Genomic DNA, 21,658 nt, shown 5'->3' on the forward strand with positions numbered 1-21,658 from the left:
AAAACTCCTTAAAATAGGATCAATTAGGGAGGTAAAATACCCGGAATGGTTGGCTAATGTGGTAGTGGTTCCCAAAAAAGGAAATAAATGAAGAATGTGTGTAGATTATAAAGACTTGAATAAAGCATGCCCCAAAGACTCATTCCCATTGCCCAACATCGATCGCTTGATCGATGCCACGGCCGGCCACGAGATCCTCACTTTTCTCAACGCCTACTCCGGGTATAATCAAATTCAAATGAACCCAGAGGACAGGGAAAAGACTTCGTTCATCACGAAGTATGGTACGTACTATTATAATGTAATGCCCTTCGGGCTAAAAAAAACGCAGGAGCTACGTACCAACGCCTAGTTAATAAGATGTTCAAACATCAAATAGGCCAATCTATGGAAGTTTACATTGATGACATGTTAGTTAAGTCCCTGCGCGCAGAGGACCATTTGACTCATTTGCAGGAAACATTCGATATCCTTAGAAGCTACAACATGAAGCTCGACCCCGAGAAATGTGCCTTCAGAGTAGGATTGGGCAAATTTTTAGGCTTCATGGTGTCAAATAGGGGGATCGAGATCAACCCCGACAAAATCAAGGCCATTGAAGAAATCACAGTGGTGAACAATGTGAAGGTCGTACAACGGCTGACCGGGAGGATAGCGGCCTTGGGCCGATTCATCTCGAGATCATCATATCGGAGTCATCATTTCTTCTCCTTGCTCAAGAAGAAAAACAGCTTTGAGTGGACTCCGGAATGCCAACATGCTTTAGAGGAATTAAAGCGGTATCTCTCAAGCCCGCCTTTGCTCCACACCCCGAAGGAAGATGAAATGTTGTACTTGTATCTGGCCGTATCCGAGGTAGCGGTAAGTAGTGTGCTGGTTCGGGAAGAACAAGATACGCAATTCCCTATTTATTACGTGAGTCAGACTCTAGGAGATGTTGAAATCAGGTATCCACACTTAGAATAATTAGCTCTTGCGTTAATAAGTGCATCTCGAAAATTAAAACCTTATTTTCAATGCCATCGTATATGCATTTTAACAACATACCCTCTCTGAACATGTTGCACAAACCTGAATTATCGGGCAGATTGGCCAAATGGGCCATCGAGTTCGGAGGGTATGATATCGAGTACTAACCCCAGACGGCTATCAATTCCCAAATTTTTCTTCGAGAAATCCACGAGGGCACTTGTGGAAATCATTCTGGCGCCGATTCTTTGGTTCGAAAGGTGATCAGAGCCGGCAACTATTGGGACAACATGGAGAAGGACACCAAGGAATTCGTCCGAAGGTGTGACAAATGCCAAAGGTTTGCGCCGATGATTCACCAACCCGGTGAACAGCTACATTCAGTCTTATCACCATGGCCGTTCATGAATTGGGGGATGGACATTGTCGGCCCCCTCCCAACGGCGCCAGGTAAAGCTAGATTTATTCTGTTTATGACTGACTATTTCTCGAAATGGGTGGAAGCACGGGCCTTCGAGAAGATAAGAGAAAAATAAGTCATTGACTTCATCTGGGACCACATCATATGCCGATTCGGGAAACCCTCCGAGATTACATGTGATAATGGGAAACAGTTCATAGGCAGCAAGGTAACAAAATTCCTCGAAGATCACAAAATCAAGAGGATCCTATCAACACCCTATCACCCATGTGCAAATGGACAGGCCGAGTCTACGAACAAGACGATCATCCAAAACTTGAAAAAGAGGTTAGAAAATGTGAAGTGAAAATGGAGAGAGGTATTGCCCGAAGTACTATGGGCATACCGAACAACTTCAAAGTCAAGCACCGGAGAGACACAGTTCTCTTAGGTATACGGGTCCGAGGCTATGATACCAGTCGAGGTCGGAGAGCCAAGCACCAGATTTCGACATGCCACCAAGGACTCGAACAACAAGGCCATGATTACTGCCCTCGAGCTACTACATGAAAAGCGCGAGGATGCACTAGTCCAAATGGCCGCCCAAAAGCAGAGGATCGAGAGATATTATAACAGAAGAACAAACCTCCGATACTTCGGAATCGGGGACTTAGTCCTAAGGAAAGTTACCCTCAACACTCGAAAACCAAATGAAGGGAAGCTAGGCCCAAGCTAGGAAGGACCGTACTGCGTCCTCGGAGTAGTAGGCAAAGGGTCCTACAAACTTGGCACCATGGAAGGCGAGCAATTTCCAAGCAATTGGAACATATCGATGCTCAAACGCTATTATTGCTAAGGTATAACTTTCTCCCTTTTCATTTATGTTGTATACTAACTTATTGCAGGTGTTTGATTGAGAGGAATCAAAGCACCCTCCAGCTCGATGACCTTGGGTTTTAAAGCATGCGTTGCGCTCTTTTTCCCTTAGACCGGGTTTTATCCTAAACGGGTTTTACCGGCGAGGTTTTTAACGAGGAAACATCCATATGCTACCTAAGGAGAACTCATCAAGTATTCAAGGCTTGTTTTCGATCAACCTCGAATACTGGAGGTCATCCCCCTCGGAGGATATCATTTTGAAAAAATCGAGTTACGCCTAAGGGGGACCTCAATAGGGAAAAATTGTATTGGGCCAAACGGTCAAATGAACCGTGTCCATTTAAAATAATCGAGCATTCGAAGGCAAGAACATGTACACATATATCAAGTAATCAAAGAAGCCTCTCTGCTTGTCAAAATGTTATTTACTACTGTCATGCAAAACGGCTCAAGGGCCAAAAATCCTCAAACACTCGGGGACTGTCATCGACGGTCAGCTTATCGAAGCCATCAAAAACTCGAGCTCGTAAGACCCCAGTGAGGCAGCATCGAATCTGTAAGACCTCAACAAGGCATGCCCAAACTTATAAGACCTCAATGAGGCAATACCTCTATAAGACCTCAACATGGCATGCTCAAGCTTATAAGACCTCAATGAGGAAATACCGAGCTTATAAGACCTCAACATGGCATACTCAAATTTATAAGACCTTAAAAAGGCATAACCCCGATATTAAGGCCAAGGCTATATATTCGAACTTGTAAGACCCTTAAAAAGGCATACCCTCGATATAGACGCCAAGGTCACCGCACCTGGGGACTAAAGGCTATGGCCAAACATAAAGACTACGGTCGAACTAAAAGTCTACGGCCGAATTAACGCAGCTCGGAGACGTCCGATTGTCACCATAAAAGTAAAGGCCTTCAAATACTTCGAAAAGAACCAGTTAATCAGGCTACCCTCGGCATAAGCAAAGGAGCATCGATAATATCAACTCCGAACAATAAAAATGCTTCGAAAACTCAGCCTTCGAGCAAACCTCCCGAGGTACTTAGTTATCGTCACGCATCGACTCATAATCGAGGTTCTCGTTTGAGCCGTCGAAGATTCGGACGAACATAAAACATGCCAAGGCATAATCAGCATTTCAAAAGTCTTTAGCCAAAATGAGGGAAAACCATAGCCATATTAGAGGTCGCATCGACCTAATCTAAAAAGAGCCTAAGGGCCAATGTGTAAGAGCCTAAGGGCCAGCCTAAAGAGCCTAAGGGCCAATGCGTAAGAGCCTAAAGACCAGCCCAAAGAGCCTCAGGGCCAATCTAAAGAACCTCAAGGCCGAGCTAAAAATCCTAAGGGCCAATATGTTGAAAACCTAAGGGTCAATGAGCCCGAGTCAAAACTTGATTCGAGGACCGAGCCCTAAACGGTCAACTATTATCAATTACTCACCAGACACGACCTAAGGGTTCCTATCTTAGAGTCCAACACATCAGACTGGTCATCGACAAGCATCAAAATTCATTCCAAAAAGGTAAAGGGAAGACAATAAATGATGAAACACAAATATCCTTATATAATAAAGGTTCGCAAAGACATATTCGCAAGGCTCACACTGGAGCCCTTACACATAAAAAAAGGGAACAATAAAAACCTAATCTACCGCTGGGGTCACTTGACCAGACGGAGCTCCCTCAGAAGTCGAGCCTTCAACGGCTTGGCCCTCGACCCCCGGAATGTTAATGGCCTCCTCCCCCTCGGGGACTTCACCTTCATTTTCATCATCCTCCAAGCCACTGGCCGAACCACTGGCTGAATCATCATCGAAAGAAAGCAGAACTGTCGATTCTTCCTCTAGGGCCTTCACCCTCTCGATCTCAGCAGATAAATCGATTCCCCCTACATGTACATCCTCGAGAGCCTGTCTCTAAGATCTTAATCGGGCATGTTCCAAGGCTCGGGTCAGTTCAAGATCGGCATCTTCAGATACATTCCTAGCTTGAGCATTTGCGGCAGCAGCATCTTCTCGGTACGAGGATATGAGCGCATCAGCTTCGGACTTGGCTACAGATAGCGCGGCGACCAATTCGGCATGAAGATCCTTATACTTACTACTATCCGCCCTTGCATCCTGAAGATGATGCTCAACCGAGGTCAACTTCCCTTGGAGGGTGTCTCTCTCAGAGGCCATCTCGTCCACACGCTGCTTGAGTCCGAGAATCTCAATATCCCTGGCTCTGAGCCCCTCCCTCATCAGGGAATCTTTCTTCTCAAGCTGCAAAAATCGACCCCAAAAGTGTTAAATGCTAAAGCCGGACAAGCATGAAAATAAAAACATACGAAGACTGTATTACCTGCTCAGCAAGATCGGTCCGCTATCGAGATACCGTATCCAAACGAGCCCGAAGGTCATGAAGTTCTTCCTCCCTTTTGGTAAAAAGAGCTTTGAGCTCGTCAACCTGTGATGAGAGCTTCCTACACTCTTTATCATAGCGGGTGAACTCAGCTTAGGACTTAGCAAAGGCCCGATTGTAAAGCACTACAGCCTGAAAGCATGAAATAACAAAATCAGGAAGATGAGGATCGAAGCTCAGAGCATAGTCGACGAAAGATTACCTGTTTGCGTAGCCTCCCTGCTTCCTCGAAAACGAGCGACGTGTCAAGCTCGGGGTTTTATTCGACCCCAATGAACAATCCTTTAAATACGTCATTCTCCTCGAGGGATGCCCCCGCATCGGAAGTCCCTCTATTATGGGCATCCCGTATCTTCCTCGGAGAGGATGCCGGACCCGGCGGAGAGTTACCCACATCAATAACTCCGGCTGGATCGATCGAGGCCTTCTCATGCCTCATGGGAACCTCAGAGCTGGGGTCCTCTAACTCATCTATCGAGCACCCCGCAACTCGGGAAATTTTTTGGCTGTCGACCGACTCAGAGGCATCATCTGACCCACCCTCGAGAGCCTCATCGGCCCGAGGTGGGATAACATCAGCAACTTCTGGTTTGGAAGCCTTGGGCTCAACAGCCATCGGCTCAGCAAGATCTGAAGCAGACGTGCTTGCCCCAGGTGCTAGCGGGAAGTCATCTTTCTCTTTTCCCCCAGCTCGGGGGCTCTCTGCTGCTTCCGAAGTTAAGGCCGCTGAATCGACCTTAGGCTTTTGAACTTTAGCCTTTTTTGGCTTCGAGGACTCAGCTGGTGATTTCTTCTTCCTCTTTTTCTCCTTAGCAGGCTTCGGGGTATCTACTTCCCCAGGCGAGGGTTCCCTCATCAAAAGGCCTCTCCAAGGCTTGCATAGGCACAAAGGATGAGAGTACTATCGAGAGATATCTTTTCTAAGGAGCTCAAGTATGACAGAAATAAAAACTCACCATGGTTTTTGGCCTCCCAACGGGTCTTAGTCAGATCACACCACATGCGCTTAACATATGGGCAGATCGAATCGAGTTGTCGAACCCAACCCGAGAGATCCTTGACAGCACCAGGGTACCATTCGACAGCTTATCCACCCTCGGTCCATGTCCTCATCGATTCTAGCGAAAAAGGCCTTCGGGGATCGACGCTTTATCTTAACGAGGCCACCTCGATAAAGTCGGGGGCTATAAAGTCTAATCGGATGATCAAAGGTGAAAGGAATCCCCTCGACCATGTTAGAGAATACATAATCAAATAAACGATGCGCCAGAATGATGGATAGATTTGTCCAAGCGTCACCCGATATTGTCTGTATAAATCGAGGATCATTGGGTCTATCGGTGGCGAAGAGGCTTCTACCGGGCCTAAGGTAAAAGGATATATATATACACTGAGGAAACCGGCTTTGTGCTTGGTTATGTCTTCTTCACGTGAAGGAATCTCTGTTTGCACCGCCTCCCCCTAACAACAGTCAGCCTTCGCGTTCTCGTTTTTAGTTATTAGGCTTATGTATCGAGACATGGGTTCACATCGTCCCGGAACAGAGGAAGGTTTTTCGACATGGAAATCAGAAGATGTATCACAAGGCCCGGGAATACACTCATCAATGCAAGGTGGTACTACCGTTTTGCTCTTAAACGAGCGTGATGACGAATGGGATTTCTCCTTTTTGGAACAGTTTTAGAGGTTGTTGCCATTTTTGCTATAACGTCTCAGAAGGAGAAGAAGAAATTGGTTGAGAGATGAACACGAGGAAGAAGTGAGCGTATAAACATAGTTTCTAAAGATCAGAAGATGTTGTGAAGGGTAAAGGTTTAAGGAACGAAGGGTTGTGGAGTTTATAGGGATAAGTCATGCATGTGGAGAAGGTAAAAGGACGGTCGACCGCCGTTTTCGATTTAAAGCTTTTCGAGAACCGTGTTGACAAGACCCCTGTACAACTTTTCTGTCACATCATTTAATGATCTCACGCGGTTGATATCACAATGGGGGTATCGAAGAGGCGAGAACTCAAGATCGTTTCTTATCATTTCATTCTAAGAAACGCGGGGACTATCTGTATACAGTCAAAATCAGGGAAGGCAGATTTCAAGGCTTCTATGGCGTTTCACCCCTGACATCGAGAAGATCGAAGTAGAATTTGAACTGTGACCTCGAGGTACGTCCCTCGAGGGAGCATATCGAAGGTCAATCTCGGAGCAGTACAAATAGATGTGTCATGGAAAGGCGGGAAAGCTCCCAAGAGCACGTGGTTTAAGCTAACCAGGTTTGCAAGAATAGTACAAACCCGTACTGAGTCATTATACAGCTGTACAAATAGCATTTCCTCGTCATTATTAGGAATGTGCCACGTTGGGATTCGTCCCTCCTATATAAAGGGGACCCTTGTCATTTTGTAACAGACACGAATATTGAATACAATAGAATATTCTCTGCTTGCCTAACCGAGTTCAACAGTTATTCTATGGATTTATTGCTCGTTCATTTATTGTTCATTTATTGTTCTTCATTTATTTCTCATTATTAACCGCAAAAGGCTATCTTTGAGGCCTCCATTATCATTTTTTCTCCATCAATCGTTCATTGCTAACTACCCTAGCTGGACCTCGAAACCCCTGTCCCAATCAGCTCGAGGCTCAGTCTTGCGATAATTTTGGTTTGCATATCTTATTCTTTTTACTTACACTTAGCATCTATTGCCTAAACAACTAGTATCGAAATAAATCACGTATTTTTTGAACCACAAAATCAAATATAATTATTAATAACATTTTCAAGGTAAACAGACTTAATTAAAGACATACAAATATGAATTGGTATTGAAAGTGTTATATACGTGGCAGCAAATCAAGATACAAAAATTTCCCAAAAATTGAAGCTTCAGTTCTACGACCACATTTCATCGTGTGGCTGCCCATTTCAATCGCGAACCAGGCAGCGAGGTGATGCCAAACGCGGGAAAGGCTGATGCTTTCCACGCCGTGGCCGTGTCTGTTTCCAAGGCTATTTCATCTCTTTTTTAATTTTGGAATTGGTTGTTTTATCTAGACTTTTTTCGTACACCTATAAATAGTTATTAAACATAATTTTTATACAACTTTTGACCTAGGAAGAGCGAGGAGCTGCTGTGGAGGCCAGAGTTCATCGGATTTTATATTTTGTTCCGCCAAACTTAGTACTCCCTCCAATTAAAAAAGATTGCCCTAGTTGGACTTGACACAAACTTTAATAAAGAAGGAAAGATTTTTGAGATATGTAGTCTTAAATAAGGTATAACATTTTTGTGATAGTAAAACCTTTGAAACTTATAGTCTTAAGCTTGCCGAGGGTCTATTGAAAATAACCTCTTTGTCTTCCCAGGGTAGGTGTAAGGTCTGCGTACACACTACGTTCCCCAGGCCCCACTTGTGGGAAGTTACTGGGTTTTTTGTTGTTCGTCTTAAACCTGCCGTAATATTTTTGTGGCATAAAAGCTTCCTATTAAAAAATACTGAAAGGTGTCAATCTTTTTGAAACAGACCAATAAGCAATAATACCAATCTTTTTAAAATAGAGGGAATAGTTTTGATAGTTCTTTGGATAATTTGTTGTTTGGCTACCATGCCTACATTGAACGAAACTTCACGTTTTAGGGTTGTGGTTCTTTCGTGACTATTATTATTTGAATATTGATTTTGGTATCTTGATTTATCATACTAGTTTATTTATTTAATCATACGCTTAATTATTTGAATCACCAATTGAATACTATCTAAGAATTTAGAATTAAACTCGAAATTGAGAATTCTAGATTGTACATAGGATTGTGTAGAGCAAGTTCTTGAACCTATGCATCGGGGAACAGAGTCACGATTAGGATATATACAAAGACATATAGGCGTTAGGTTAGCTTGAACAGGTGAGTACGATCTCAACAAATTCCTATGAGCAATACTAATATTGATAGTTAATAAACCAGATAAATTATTAGTCAAGTCAAGTGAAAAATACAAAGGATTATTAGATAGCTCATAGCCCTAGATCGTTTTGATTGATAATACCAAATTTTGCTCTTCCTTTGCTTAGAGTTCATTAGTTATTTTCTTTCTATTTAGTTAGTTTCGAATCAAATACTTTTGATTTTAATTCTTGTTTAGATAATTAGAATTATTTAATCTAGTTAATAGTTAATAACAAGTCCTCGTATTAACGATACTATATTTATTACTTTATTACTTATCGACCGCATATACTTACGTATGCTTTTGTCCCCAACACATAACGAGGAGAAGTTGTTCAAACTGTCACAAAGAATTCGGGGGTGACGACAGTCAAATTGCCAAAGATAAGGTAGCAGCTCAGGTTGACAACAAAGTGCCAAAAGCTAGTGATACGAATCTAAATGTGAAAGATAAGAAATTAAAGATAAAGTATAGAATTTGAGAATAGACCCAACAAGGTAGTAATGGCAAAATAATTTAAATAATCAATCACCTAACAATTACATAACTAAGTGAACCTAAACTACAGAAATACCTTCAAGTGGAAGTGTGATTCCACTTGAAGAATACACCTTGGATAAAGTTGTCATCAATAATTGCAAATCACCATTACACCTCTCAAGAGAGAACTCATCATTCATCAAAATTGATCTCCTAAAATGAAAGCCTTAAAGGCTATTTATAGTTAAATGGGTATTTGACTACAAATGACCCAAATACCCCAAGCTAATTCTAAGGAACTAACTGGAGTCACTTATTACAAGTATAGCCTCAATTACATATAGTCTTCAATTGATAAAAAATTACACACATAGCCTCCAATTGCGAAAGTAGCAATCAATTGACATCTAGAGCGCATGTTGGCTATCTTGGGCCGTATCATCCTCCCCTGCTTGAAAGAATTCATCCTCGAATTTGAACCTTGCATAACATAGAAAGGAATGAGAACAAGTATAAACTCATCAAGAGGCAAATATATGCACGGTAATGATAAAACAAGAAAGTGCCCTTGCATTCTTTTGACCCAATTCTTCCTTATAGGCACAAAGACTTCTCTAAAAATCACGTACAAAACATCATCACATGGAGTCATAGAATCTCCCAAGTAAGCACAATGTATAGTACTCATAAGCTTAACATACAAGGAATTTGATTTAGGTAGTCCAAACATAGAAGTATACCACATATATAAAGCATATTTAGATCTACCAACTCGCTTATTATTCAGATTCACTTCATGCCAAGAGTCAAAATAATCAAGCTCAAGTTTCCATAAAAACTTATTAGCACAAAGAAACAAAACATCAAGCACTTCTTGCTTACAAAAAATTGTGCATGGTAAAGACACCTCACAATAAGACTCATGCACCATTTTAATCCAACGACATCTACCACATGCATCAAAGTGAACACTTTTGAAGTATAACCAAACATCTTTAAGATCAACAAAGAACACTTCTCCCAATAAAATAATGGGCATTTTTCTCAATTCCAAACCAAAATCATAGAGTAAATCAACAAGATCATACAAAAATATTATCCCCAAATCATTTGTAAGTTGGCCACTTGGAAACTCACAACATAAATATAATAGCAACATCAACAAATCATGGTCAATAAGTATAAAGTTGCTACTACTAAAGTGAAAGGAATAGCCAATTACCTCCATGGCTTTAGGAATCCCCAAAATAAGCACTACCAATCAAACATACCATTCTTGCCATGGATAAGCATTAAAAATTCAGAACCTTTTATTGGCACAAATGGTAGCTTCAGGCATCTATCTCTCTTATGGTTCCTCATTTGATAATCCTTCACAAAGAAGTTCAAGACATTAGTAAAGTCACCACAAGAAGATTTATCACATGTAAAATCATAGAAGTTATTATATGCTTCAAATTGATCATTCTTGCATTTCATCCTAGAAGCATTTACAAAACTTGACAAAAATGTATCCTCAAAGCGTAAAGTAGAGAAATTAATATAAAGCTAGCATTAATTAGCTCACTCCCCCTTTTAATCGAAAACCTCTTCATCCTTGAGCATATTGCTAGGACTTTCCTTCTCAAAGGAACAAGTTAACTCATTAGAATTTTTCTCTTCAAAGGAACAAGAAAATGCTCCATTGATATTCTTCACAATAAAGAAAAGAGTTAGGTTGTTCAAACAAGTAGCATTTTTATTAAGATAATGGCCATTAAACAATAAAAGATTCTCATTTTAAGGCAAAGAGCACCTTTCTCAACTTCATCTTTCACAAATGTATCAATAAGATACAAGCAAGACGCATCCACATCAAACTTGAAGGATTCAATTTCACTCCCAGTCACATAAGGTTCTTGACTTACTTTTAAACTAGAATAATTATTCAAATATGGATCAATAAATCTCATCAATTCACTTTCACAAAGACTCACGTCCTCACTAGTGTCACGATCCCAAACCGACCCGGTCGTGATGGCGCCTCTCGTGAAGACAAGGCCAGCCGACACAACACTCACATTAACCCCTTAAGCATTAAGAGTCATTTTTAAGCCTTTAATTAAACAATGTTTCATAATAACTTCTGAAATAACAGTGCAGAATAAAAATACAAGCTCGACATCGGGGTGTCACTAGTCATGAGCATCTATCAAGGTCTGAATACAATAAGAAGTCTAAAATAATGTACTAAATACAGTAATAGCAATGTGAGGAAGGGAGCGGTGCTGCGAACGTCATGCAGCCACCTACTAACTCTGATGACTCCGCGTCTGAGCAAATCAACACCCACTACCGGGTTCCGATATACCTGAATCTGCACACGAGGTGCAGGGAGTAATGTGAGTACTCCAACCCAGTAAGTAATAAGAGTAAATACAGACTGAGCAGTAGGAAACAATGAATCCACATTTACGTTAGGCTCAATAAACACAATAGGCTTTCAAATCATAATACGAGTCAATCTTCCCTTTTAAAATCAAGTTTTTAGTAAAAAATTATTTTGAAATACTTTCTAGTAGTTTCAGTAGGGGTTCAATACCATTTAAAATAATAATAGAGATTAAAGCCATAATTGGCCCCTCGGGCAAGGCATAGTTCGTAAAACAGCCCATCGGGCAAAGCAGTAATAATAACACTTCATAACTTGAAAATCTCGGTGGAAATAACCAAATGCCAAATCAGTGATTAATTTCTGAACGTCTCATAAACCCCAGTTTAAATAAAAGTTGTCTTAAAATATTTGTTCAACTTTCCGACAGAGGCTCAATATAAAGATGAGTGAAAACAGTCAATAAATCAACATATTCGATAGAAACTCACTTTAAAGAGGAGTGAAATCGAAAAAATTCATAAACAGGCCTCTCAGGCAAACATCACTCAATGCATGTGTATATCTATCGCCTCTCGGGCTAGCCTCTCTGTCACTCGTGACTCAACTCTTACCAATCAGCACTCGTACTCAGCATTCACGCTCAATAGGTACCATATAGTAACCGCTGCGGCGTGCGACCCGATCCATATATCGTTGCAGCGTGCAACCCGATCCATATATTTCGTCGACTGCGCTCACTGGGGGTGTGCAGACTCCGGAAGGGGCCCCTTACGGCCCAAGCGCAATATTGCTGCGGCGTGCAGCCCGACCCATATAAGTATTTCTGCGGCGTGCAGCCCGATCCGTATCCATATATGTATTTATATTGCTGCGACGTGCAGCCCGATCCATAGATATATAATCCTCACAACTAGGCCCTCAGCCTCTCTCAGTCATTATCCTCACCGTCAGACCCTCAGTATATCTCAGTCATCAATCTCACAATCAGACCCTCGGTCTATCTTAATAAAACAGGGAACTCAGCCCAAAACAGTTTCCGCATTTCAAGAATATAGTGATAAAGCCAGATTTGAGAAATAAACAGGTAAAACATGACTGAGGATATGTTTTCAAACAAATAGAGTGAGGAGAGATAGTAAAAATACCCCTAATGGTCTCAACAAGTCGGCACAAGGCCCCAAACATGGCATGCAACCCAAAAATATAATAACATCAACATTTAACTATCAAATATGCATTAAAATCATCGTTCGGGATGGACTAGGTAACAATTCCCAATGGTGCTCTACCCCACGCTCGTCATCTAGCGTGTAAGTCAGCTCAAAGTAACACAGCGATGTTAAATCCGAGGTTTCAAACCCTCAGGACAGTATTTACAATCATTACTTACCTCGCACCAGCTGAGTCTAGCTCGCGACGCCTTTGCCCCTCAAATTGGCCTCCACGCGCGTCGAATCTATCCAAAATCTGAACGAATACGACACAATATGCTAAGGGGACAAAGCCCAAGCGAAAACAATCGGAAAATACCAAAAATCCCGAAATTAGCAAAACTCGATCCCCGGCCCACTTCTCGAAACTCAGAAATTTTCACATCAACGGGTTCTTTATCTCCTCACGAGTTCATACATACCAAAAGTTTTCAAATCCGACCTCAAATGGTCCTTCTAATCCCTAAATCACATTTCAAAAATCCCAAGCCCTAGTTTCTTCCATTTTAGCTTAAGTCCCATGAATTTCTAGGTGGATTACACGATAATAATCGAGTGTCAAGACCAAAATTCTTACCTCAAGTCGTTTCCCTTTGAATCCCTCTTTAATCTCCACCAAGAAGCTCTCAAAATGATCAACCATGGAGGAAAAATGACTCAAAATCGCGGATGAAATGTTTATAGCTTTCTGCCCAGGGGTTTCCGCATCTGCGACCCCTCCACCGCTTCTGCGGTACCGCATTTGTGGTCACAAGTCCGCTTCTGCGGATCTCGCTTAAAATCCAAAAGTCGCTTCTGCGATAGACCTTTCGCATATGCGGCTTCGCAGATGCGGCCTCCTCGACCGCTTTTGCGGAAACTGCCCCTTAACTAACTCTCGCATATGCGGTCTCCTCCCTCGCACGTGCGGAACCGCACTGCGGTTCCAAGCCGCAGGTGCGAAAACACCAGAAGCAGCAGATTTTGTGAAATTTCATAAGTCCAAATTCTTCCCGATAGCGAACTCATCCCGAGGCCCCCGGGACCTCAACCAAAAGTACCAACACATCCTAAAACCTTATTCAAACTTGTTCCAATCATCAAAACACCCCAAACAACACCAAATCCATCAATTCACATCGAATTCAAGCCTAAGCTTTCCAAAAACTTCCGAAACACGCTTTCGATCAAAAACCCGACCAAACGACGTCCGAATGACCTGAAATTTTGCACACACATCCCAATTTACATAACGAAGCTACTGCAACTCTCAGAATTCCATTCCGACCCTCGGATCAAAATCTCACCTATCAACCGGAATTCGCCAAAATACTAACTTCACCAATTCAAGCTTAATTCTACACCGGACCTCCAAAACCAATTCCGATCGCGCTCCTAGATCACAAATCACCTAACGAAGCTAACCAAATCATAAAAACTCCTATTCGAGCTCATATACAAATAAGTCAACTCTTGGTCAAATCTTTCAAATTCAAAGTTTTCAATTGAGACTGTTCTTTCAAATTCATTCCGATTTCCATGAAAACCAAAACCACGGTTTAAATCAGTCATAATGCATCACACGGGGCAAGTCATGCCCGAGAACTAGCGATCAAAGTGCAAAAACTCAAAATGATCGGTCGGGTCGTTACATCCTCCCCCACTTAAACACACGCTCGTCCTCGAACGTACCCAGAGTTGTTCTAGAAGCCAACCAATAGCTCAATAACTTTACCATGCATATACCCGGGGGTGATCCCACGTCACCCTACCTCCTATAGGTCCGATAACACATAGAAACTGAAATTTCACAATCCAATCTAGCCCATAAACCATAGAACCACATTTCCACTTCCGAAATCATCAATACAATTAGAATTTCACATTTATACTCTGAATAAGCCCGAACAAGCTGTAATAACCCATACCTGCTAACTCAGGTGCAATCACATGATATACCACATAACTCAAACACTTGTAGCGATAACTTCTAATCACAGCAGCTGCACACAACAACCGAGACCGATAGAAAGCCTCTTATCAACCAAAGTCTCATCCTAACACTTTCATATACTGCCATATATAAATAAAACACACAGTAAGCCATAACCATTCCTCAGGTCAACCATTCATGAAGCCACTTCTCCTTTGGCAACGACCATAGCAAATTTCTGAGCCGAACATCATTATATCCCTCCAATACGTTGAAACCGAATCCGTTTGTATTCATTCTAGATCCCAACAATCTCATCTGATTTTAACACAACTACTCTGGTGACATGACACACCAATACAATCTAAAGCCACAACTCGTGCAATCCGCGCACTAATAAGCAACGATCTGAACGTACTCAAACCATGAAAATGACTCAAATGAGAGAGTTGTACCACAAGCTCACCAATACCATCACAACACAAGGCTGAGAACCCGTCTCACATCATAGAAATAGAACACATGAATCTAACCCGAAAGGTCATATCTCCACGTAGCTTCGCTACAATGCGCGATTCTATCCAAACACTGCTCCACATGAAACACCTCAAGTCACTATGCCCAAAACCATCAACCAAGCCAATTTGATGCCTACCCAAAAGTGAACCACCATAACCATGGAGAAGCACATGACGCAATGCCACACCATCCCGAAGGAACATATCCAATGTGCAATAAATCATGCAACACCCAAATACCCGTCTCATTCAAATCCCGCTATAAAGCCCCACTGAAACCGCACCATTTGTGCATATAACCACCAAATCTCAACTCCTCGTAACACAAGAGGGTAACTCACATATCACGAATAAGCTCAGCAACAATCGAATGGCACATCTCCCAACAATAGCAGTTCGGAGTAAACAAATCTTACCAGGTGCAGAACACACCTCCATGTTGGACCTACCAATGAACCCCAAATCAACTCTTGTCACCCACAATAGATAATTAACTCTTTGAAAGTTCGCAATGACTGAGTCATGGCACATACTACCCTCTGACTAACCTTAGATATTTTCTCATGGTCCACAACCACAAAGCCATCTAATCACGGAAACTCTCAGTCTCTCAATCCATAAAGCACACGAATCGCCATATCTGATCCCAGCTACACTGCCCGAACATCTAACACACATTCGATACTCGATCATTCCACGAGGGATACTCCTATAATTCTTCTGTGCTACCAAGCCAACCTGAATATCAACAGTCGAATCCAACAAGGGAGTGCCACAATACTAATGACGTATCCTTAATTCGAACACATTGCCCTTTTTTTTAAGTTTATACCCTTATCAAGACACACCATTTAGTAATATCATTTACCTAATAGTCTGAAACTGCCATGCTGTCTAAGAATTTATAACCTTCCTTTCAGAACTGAACTGTGACCTTACCCATGCCAAACTCAACCCTACACAATGATAAGTATGAGAACTCCACAATCCTTTCCGAGCCACAATCAAATATATACTCAAATAGTCAAGAACTTTCATTTGATCCCATCTAGGAGAAAATCACTATACATCTCATGCTCCTCATGCCAGCAGAAATCGCACATCTCTAACCATGGTAGAAATTATCAAAAATTCTACGAGTCCCCTTTTTCACAAAACCGAACCATCAGAATTGGCTCCCTCTAACTCAACCAAGCTACAGGCAATCAAAACCTAAGAGTATTGCCACGAACACCTGTGGAAACCCACCACTTCATAAGCTCTCAAGAACCGATTATACCCATTACCATGCCAATCCGGCCTACTACCAAGCTATCCCATCTATCCGAGTTTCCTTTCGATTTACTTCCAACTTGATACTCTTTCTTGATATAACACCACAATTCCTCAATCCAGACTCACCATACGAGACCCAAACATGAAACCACACCGTCTAAGGCTCACAAGCTGCTGAATACTCTCTTAAATATTCCCAAAAGCGCCACCTCCAAAATACCTACCCTAAAGGGACTTCCTGCGAATCCAAGGCCATTACCTTTACCTTCCTGATACTGATATATAAAACCCCATAATGATATAGAAAATATCACAAGTCTTGCTATCTTCCACTGAAACTCAGTTTCTAGCCATAAGTACAACTTGCAAATTCCCACTTGTTACCTGTAAAATCCAGAACGCATTAGAACCATTTTCGATAGTCATTCACTCTATTCATACTGCACTTAACCCGATCAATAGAACCAAACAACCAGTGCCTCATTGGCACTTCTGACACTGCAGCACATAACCTTTCCTTAGTCAAAATTTCCTTTACTCGAGCCATCCTCGAGCTCAATCTCCGCAACCAGAACTGATTCACCACACGCCTTAAATCAGAACCAACATAGCACATAACCGAGCAATCAGCTAATCAATAGCAAACTCCCCCACTTGGCTCGAAGCCATAGATCAGAATACACTCAATAACTCATAACACTTATACTCTATTGATGCCACAATACCATAGTGAGATTAACTCAAATCCTTTGTAAGCTTGTGTAAACACAAATCATCTAGTACTTTAAATCTTCGGCAAATCTCGCAACAGTTAAGCCCACTCTCTCAAGCGATCCAAAGTTTCAAATTTCAGTACTTACATTTCACTTGCACATGAGATCTTCTAATAATCACATAAGGGTCACACAACCCCAGAACTCTTCGCAGGAGATAACCCACCTGCTTTGCCTTCAGTTAACATTTCTGTATACCTTCCATCGTCATAAACCATACGCAGCCACTTAGATACATCTCGCAGTACCAACATACTCGCCACATAGCTATCCAGCCATCACTTCCACTAATAGGAACAATACCGAACATATAGGTTCAAAGCACTTTGCTCACACAATCAGCATCTCGGTGCTCAAGCCATAGGCAAAGATCTGGCCTCAAGTCCTCCGGACTGGCCCAGCATCTACTCACAGAGATCACATCTCGCCCCTCGATCGGGGAATCACAAGCCATCAAGGCACATCTGATACTGAGCGCTCGTTCGCGCATACGAATAAGTGGAAGGAATTCAAAGAGTTATATTCCAAGCCGAACCAAGGACGCACGATAAAAATTTCAAGAATATGAAGTTTTTCCTAAAGGTTCTGCAACCTCTTGAGGATAAATACATACGTCTCCGTACCGATCCGCGAGACTCTACTGAACCTGCTCATGACTCGTGAGACCTATGTAACCTAGGCTCTAATACCAACTTGTCACGATCCCAAACTGGCCGGGTCGTGATGGCGCCTCTTGTGAAGACAAGGCCAGCCGACACGACACTCACAATAACCCCTTAAGCATTAAGAGTCATTTTTAAGCCTTTAATTAAACAATGTTTTATAATAACTTCTGAAATAACAGTGCGGAATAAAAATACAAGCCCGACATCGGGGTGTCACTAGTCATGAGCATCTATCAAGGTCTGAATACAACAAGAAGTCTAAAATAATGTACTAAATACAGTAATAGCAATGTGAGGAAGGGACCAATGCTGCGAATGTCATGCAGCCACCTGCTAACTCTAATGACTCCGCGTCTGAGCAAATCAACACCCATTACCGGGTTCCGATATACCTAATTCTGCACACGAGGTGCAGGGAGTAATGTGAGTACTCCAACCCAGTAAGTAATAAGAGTAAGTAAAGACTGAGCAGTAGGAAACAATGAATCCACATTCACGTTAGGCCAATAAACACAACAGGCTTTCAAATCATAATACGAGTCGACCTTTCCTTTTAAAATCCAGCTTTTAGTAAAAAACATTTTGAAATACTTTCCAGCAGTTTCAGTAGGGGTTCAATACCATTTAAAATAATAATAGAAATTAAAGCCATAATTGACCACTCGGGCAAGGCATAGTTCGTAAAACAGCCCCTCGGGCAAAACAGTAATCATAACACTTCATAACTTGAAAATCTCGGTGGAAGTAACCAAATGCCAAATCAGTGATTAATTTCTAAACGTCTCATAAACCCCAGTTTAAATAAAAGTTGTCTTAAAACATTTGTTCAACTTTCTGACAGAGGCTCAATATAAAGATGAGTGAAAACAGTCAATAAATCAAAATATTCGATAGAAACTCACTTTAAAGAGGAGTGAAATCAAAAAAAATTCATAAACAGGTCTCTCAGGAAAACATCACTTAATGCATGTATATATCTATCGCCTCTCGGGCTAGCCTCTCTGTCACTCGTGACTCAACTCTTACCAATCAGTACCCGTACTCAGCATTCACGCTCAATAGGTACCATATAGTAACTGCTGCGGCGTGCAGCCCGATCCATATATCGCTGCGGCGTGCAGCCCGATCCACATATTTCATCGATGGGGCTCACTGGGGGTGTGCAGACCCCGGGAGGGGCCCCTTACGGCCTAAGCGCAATATTGTTGCGGCGTGCAGCCCGACCCATATAAGTATTGCAGCAGCGTGCAGCCCGATCTGTATCCATATATGTATATATATTGCTTCGACGTGCAGCCCGATCCATAGATATATAATCCTCACAACTAGGACCTCGGCCTCTCTCAGTCATTATCCTCACCGTCAGACCCTCAGTATATCTCAGTCATCAATCTCACAATCAGACCCTCGGTCTATCTCAATAAAACAGGGAACTCAGCCCAAAACAGTTTCCACATTTCAAGAATATAGTGATAAAGCCAGATTTGAGAAATAAACAGGTAAAACATGACAGAGGATATGCTTTCAAACAAATAGAGTGAGGAAAGATAGTAAAAATACCCCTAAGGGTCTCAACAAGTCGGCACAGGGCCCCAAACATGGCATGCAACCCAAAAATATAATAACATCAACAATTAACTATCAAATATGCATTAAAATCATCGTTCGGGATGGACTAGGTCACAATCCCCAGCAGTGCTCTACCCCACGCTCGTCATCTAGCGTGTAAGTCACCTCAAAGTAACAGAGCGATGTTAAATTCGGGGTTTAAAACCCTCAGGACAGTATTTACAATCATTACTTACCTCGCACCGGCTGAGTCTAGCTCGCGACGCCTTTGCCCCTCAAATCGGCCTCCACGCGTGTCGAATCTATCCAAAATCAGAATGAATACATCACAATATGCTAAAGGGACAAAGCCCAAGCGAAAACAATCGGAAAATACCAAAAATCCCGAAATTAGCAAAACTCGAGCCCCGGTCCACTTCTCGAAACTCAGAAATTTTCACATCAACGGGTTCCTTATCTCCTCACGAGTTCATACATACCAAAAGTTTTCAAATCCGACCTCAAATGGTCCTTCGAATCCCTAAATCACATTTCAAAAATCCTAAGCCCTAGTTTCTTCCATTTTAGCTTAAGTCCCATGAATTTCTAGGTGGTTTACACGATAATAATCGAGTTTCAAGACCAAAATTCTTACCTCAAGTCGTTTCTCTTTGAATCCCTCATTAATCTCCACCAAGAAGCTCTCAAAATGATCAACCATGGAGGAAAAATGACCTAAAATCGTGGATGAAATGTTTATAGCTTTCTACCCAGGGGTTTCCGCATCTGCGACCCCTCCACCGCTTCTGCGGTACCGCATTTGCGGTCACAAGTCCGCTTCTGCGGAACTCACTTAAAATCCAAAAGTCGCTTCTGCGACAGACCTTCCGCATCTGCGGCTTCGCAGATGCGGCCTCCTCGACCGCTTTTGTGGAAACTGCCCCTCAACTAACTCTCGCATATGCGGTCTCCTCCCTCGCACGTGCGGAACCGCACTGCGATTCCCAAGCCGCGGGTGCGAAAACACCAGAAGCAGCGGATTTTGTGAAATTTCATAAGTCCAAATTCTTCCCGATAGCCATCCGAACTCATCCCGAGGTCCCCGAGACGTCAACCAAAAGTACCAACACATCCTAAAACCTTATTCAAACTTCTTCCAATCATCAAAACACCCCAAACAACACCAAATCCATCAATTCACATCGAATTCAAGCCTAAGCTTTCCAAAAACTTCCGAAACACGCTTTCGATCAAAAACCCGACCAAACGACGTCCGAATGACCTAAAATTTTGCACACACATCCCAATTGACATAACGAAGCTACTGCAACTCTAAGAATTCCATTCTGAACCTCGGATCAAAATCTCACCTATCAACCGGAATTCGCCAAAATACTAACTTCACCAATTCAAGCCTAATTCTATATCGAACCTCCAAAACCAATTTCGATCGCGCTCCTAGATCACAAATCACCTAACGAAGCTAACCAAATCATAAAAACTCCGATTCGAGCTCATATACAAATAAGTCAACTCTTGGTCAAACCTTTCAAATTCAAAGTTTTCAACTGAGACTGTTCTTTCAAATTCATTCCGATTTCCATGAAAACCAAAACCAATGATTTAAATCAGTCATAATGCATCACACGGGGCAAGTCATGCCCGAGAACTGGCGATCAAAGTGCAAAAGCTCAAAATGACCGGTCGGGTCGTTACATGCAGCCTCGATGACCAGGTTGACCCAGAAGGGTGCCCAGTTCAGGTGGTCGACCGAGTGTGAGGCGAGTTTTCAGAAGCTCAAGACTGCTTTGACTACGGTGCCGGTGTTGGTATTGCCTACGGGTTCAGGGCCTTATACAGTGTATTATGACGCATCTCGTATTGGACTTGGTGCGATATTGATGCAAAATGGCAAGGTTATGGTATATGCTTCGCGAAAGTTGAAGATTCACGAGAAGAATTATCCAGTTCATAATTTGGAGCTAGCAGCCATTGTTCACGCGCTGAAGATTTGGAGGCACTATTTATATGGCGTGTCATGTGAGGTGCTCACGGATCACAAGAGTCTGCACTATTTGTTCAAGCAGAAGGAGCTAAATTTGAGGTAGAGAAGGTGGTTAGAGCTATTGAAAGACAATGATATCACCATCTTATATCATCCGGGGAAGGCCAATGTAGTGGCCGATGCTTTGAGTAGAAAGTCAGTCAGTATGGGCAGTCTTGCATATATTCCGGTTAGTGAGAAACCGCTTGCTTTGGTGTTCAGGTTTTAGCCAATCAGTTCGTGAGGTTGGATGTTTC

General features: G+C 42.2%; 1 protein-coding gene across 1 annotated transcript in view; it reads right to left on the reverse strand.

Annotated features, from left to right (window-relative positions):
• The window catches only part of LOC109221851, a 54,293-nt gene continuing 36,535 nt past the window's right edge, over positions 3,901–21,658 (reverse strand). The window contains exons 5-8 of the mRNA XM_019386289.1: positions 4,953–5,534; positions 4,634–4,705; positions 4,237–4,521; positions 3,901–4,173 (exon numbers count right to left, since the gene is read on the reverse strand). Of these exons, the coding sequence (XP_019241834.1) occupies positions 3,901–4,173; positions 4,237–4,521; positions 4,634–4,705; positions 4,953–5,534 (1,212 nt within the window). The remainder of the gene's footprint in view (positions 4,174–4,236; positions 4,522–4,633; positions 4,706–4,952; positions 5,535–21,658) is intronic.

The sequence above is a fragment of the Nicotiana attenuata genome, chromosome 2, assembly GCF_001879085.1.
Source record: "Nicotiana attenuata strain UT chromosome 2, NIATTr2, whole genome shotgun sequence".
Lineage (NCBI taxonomy): Eukaryota > Viridiplantae > Streptophyta > Magnoliopsida > Solanales > Solanaceae > Nicotiana > Nicotiana attenuata.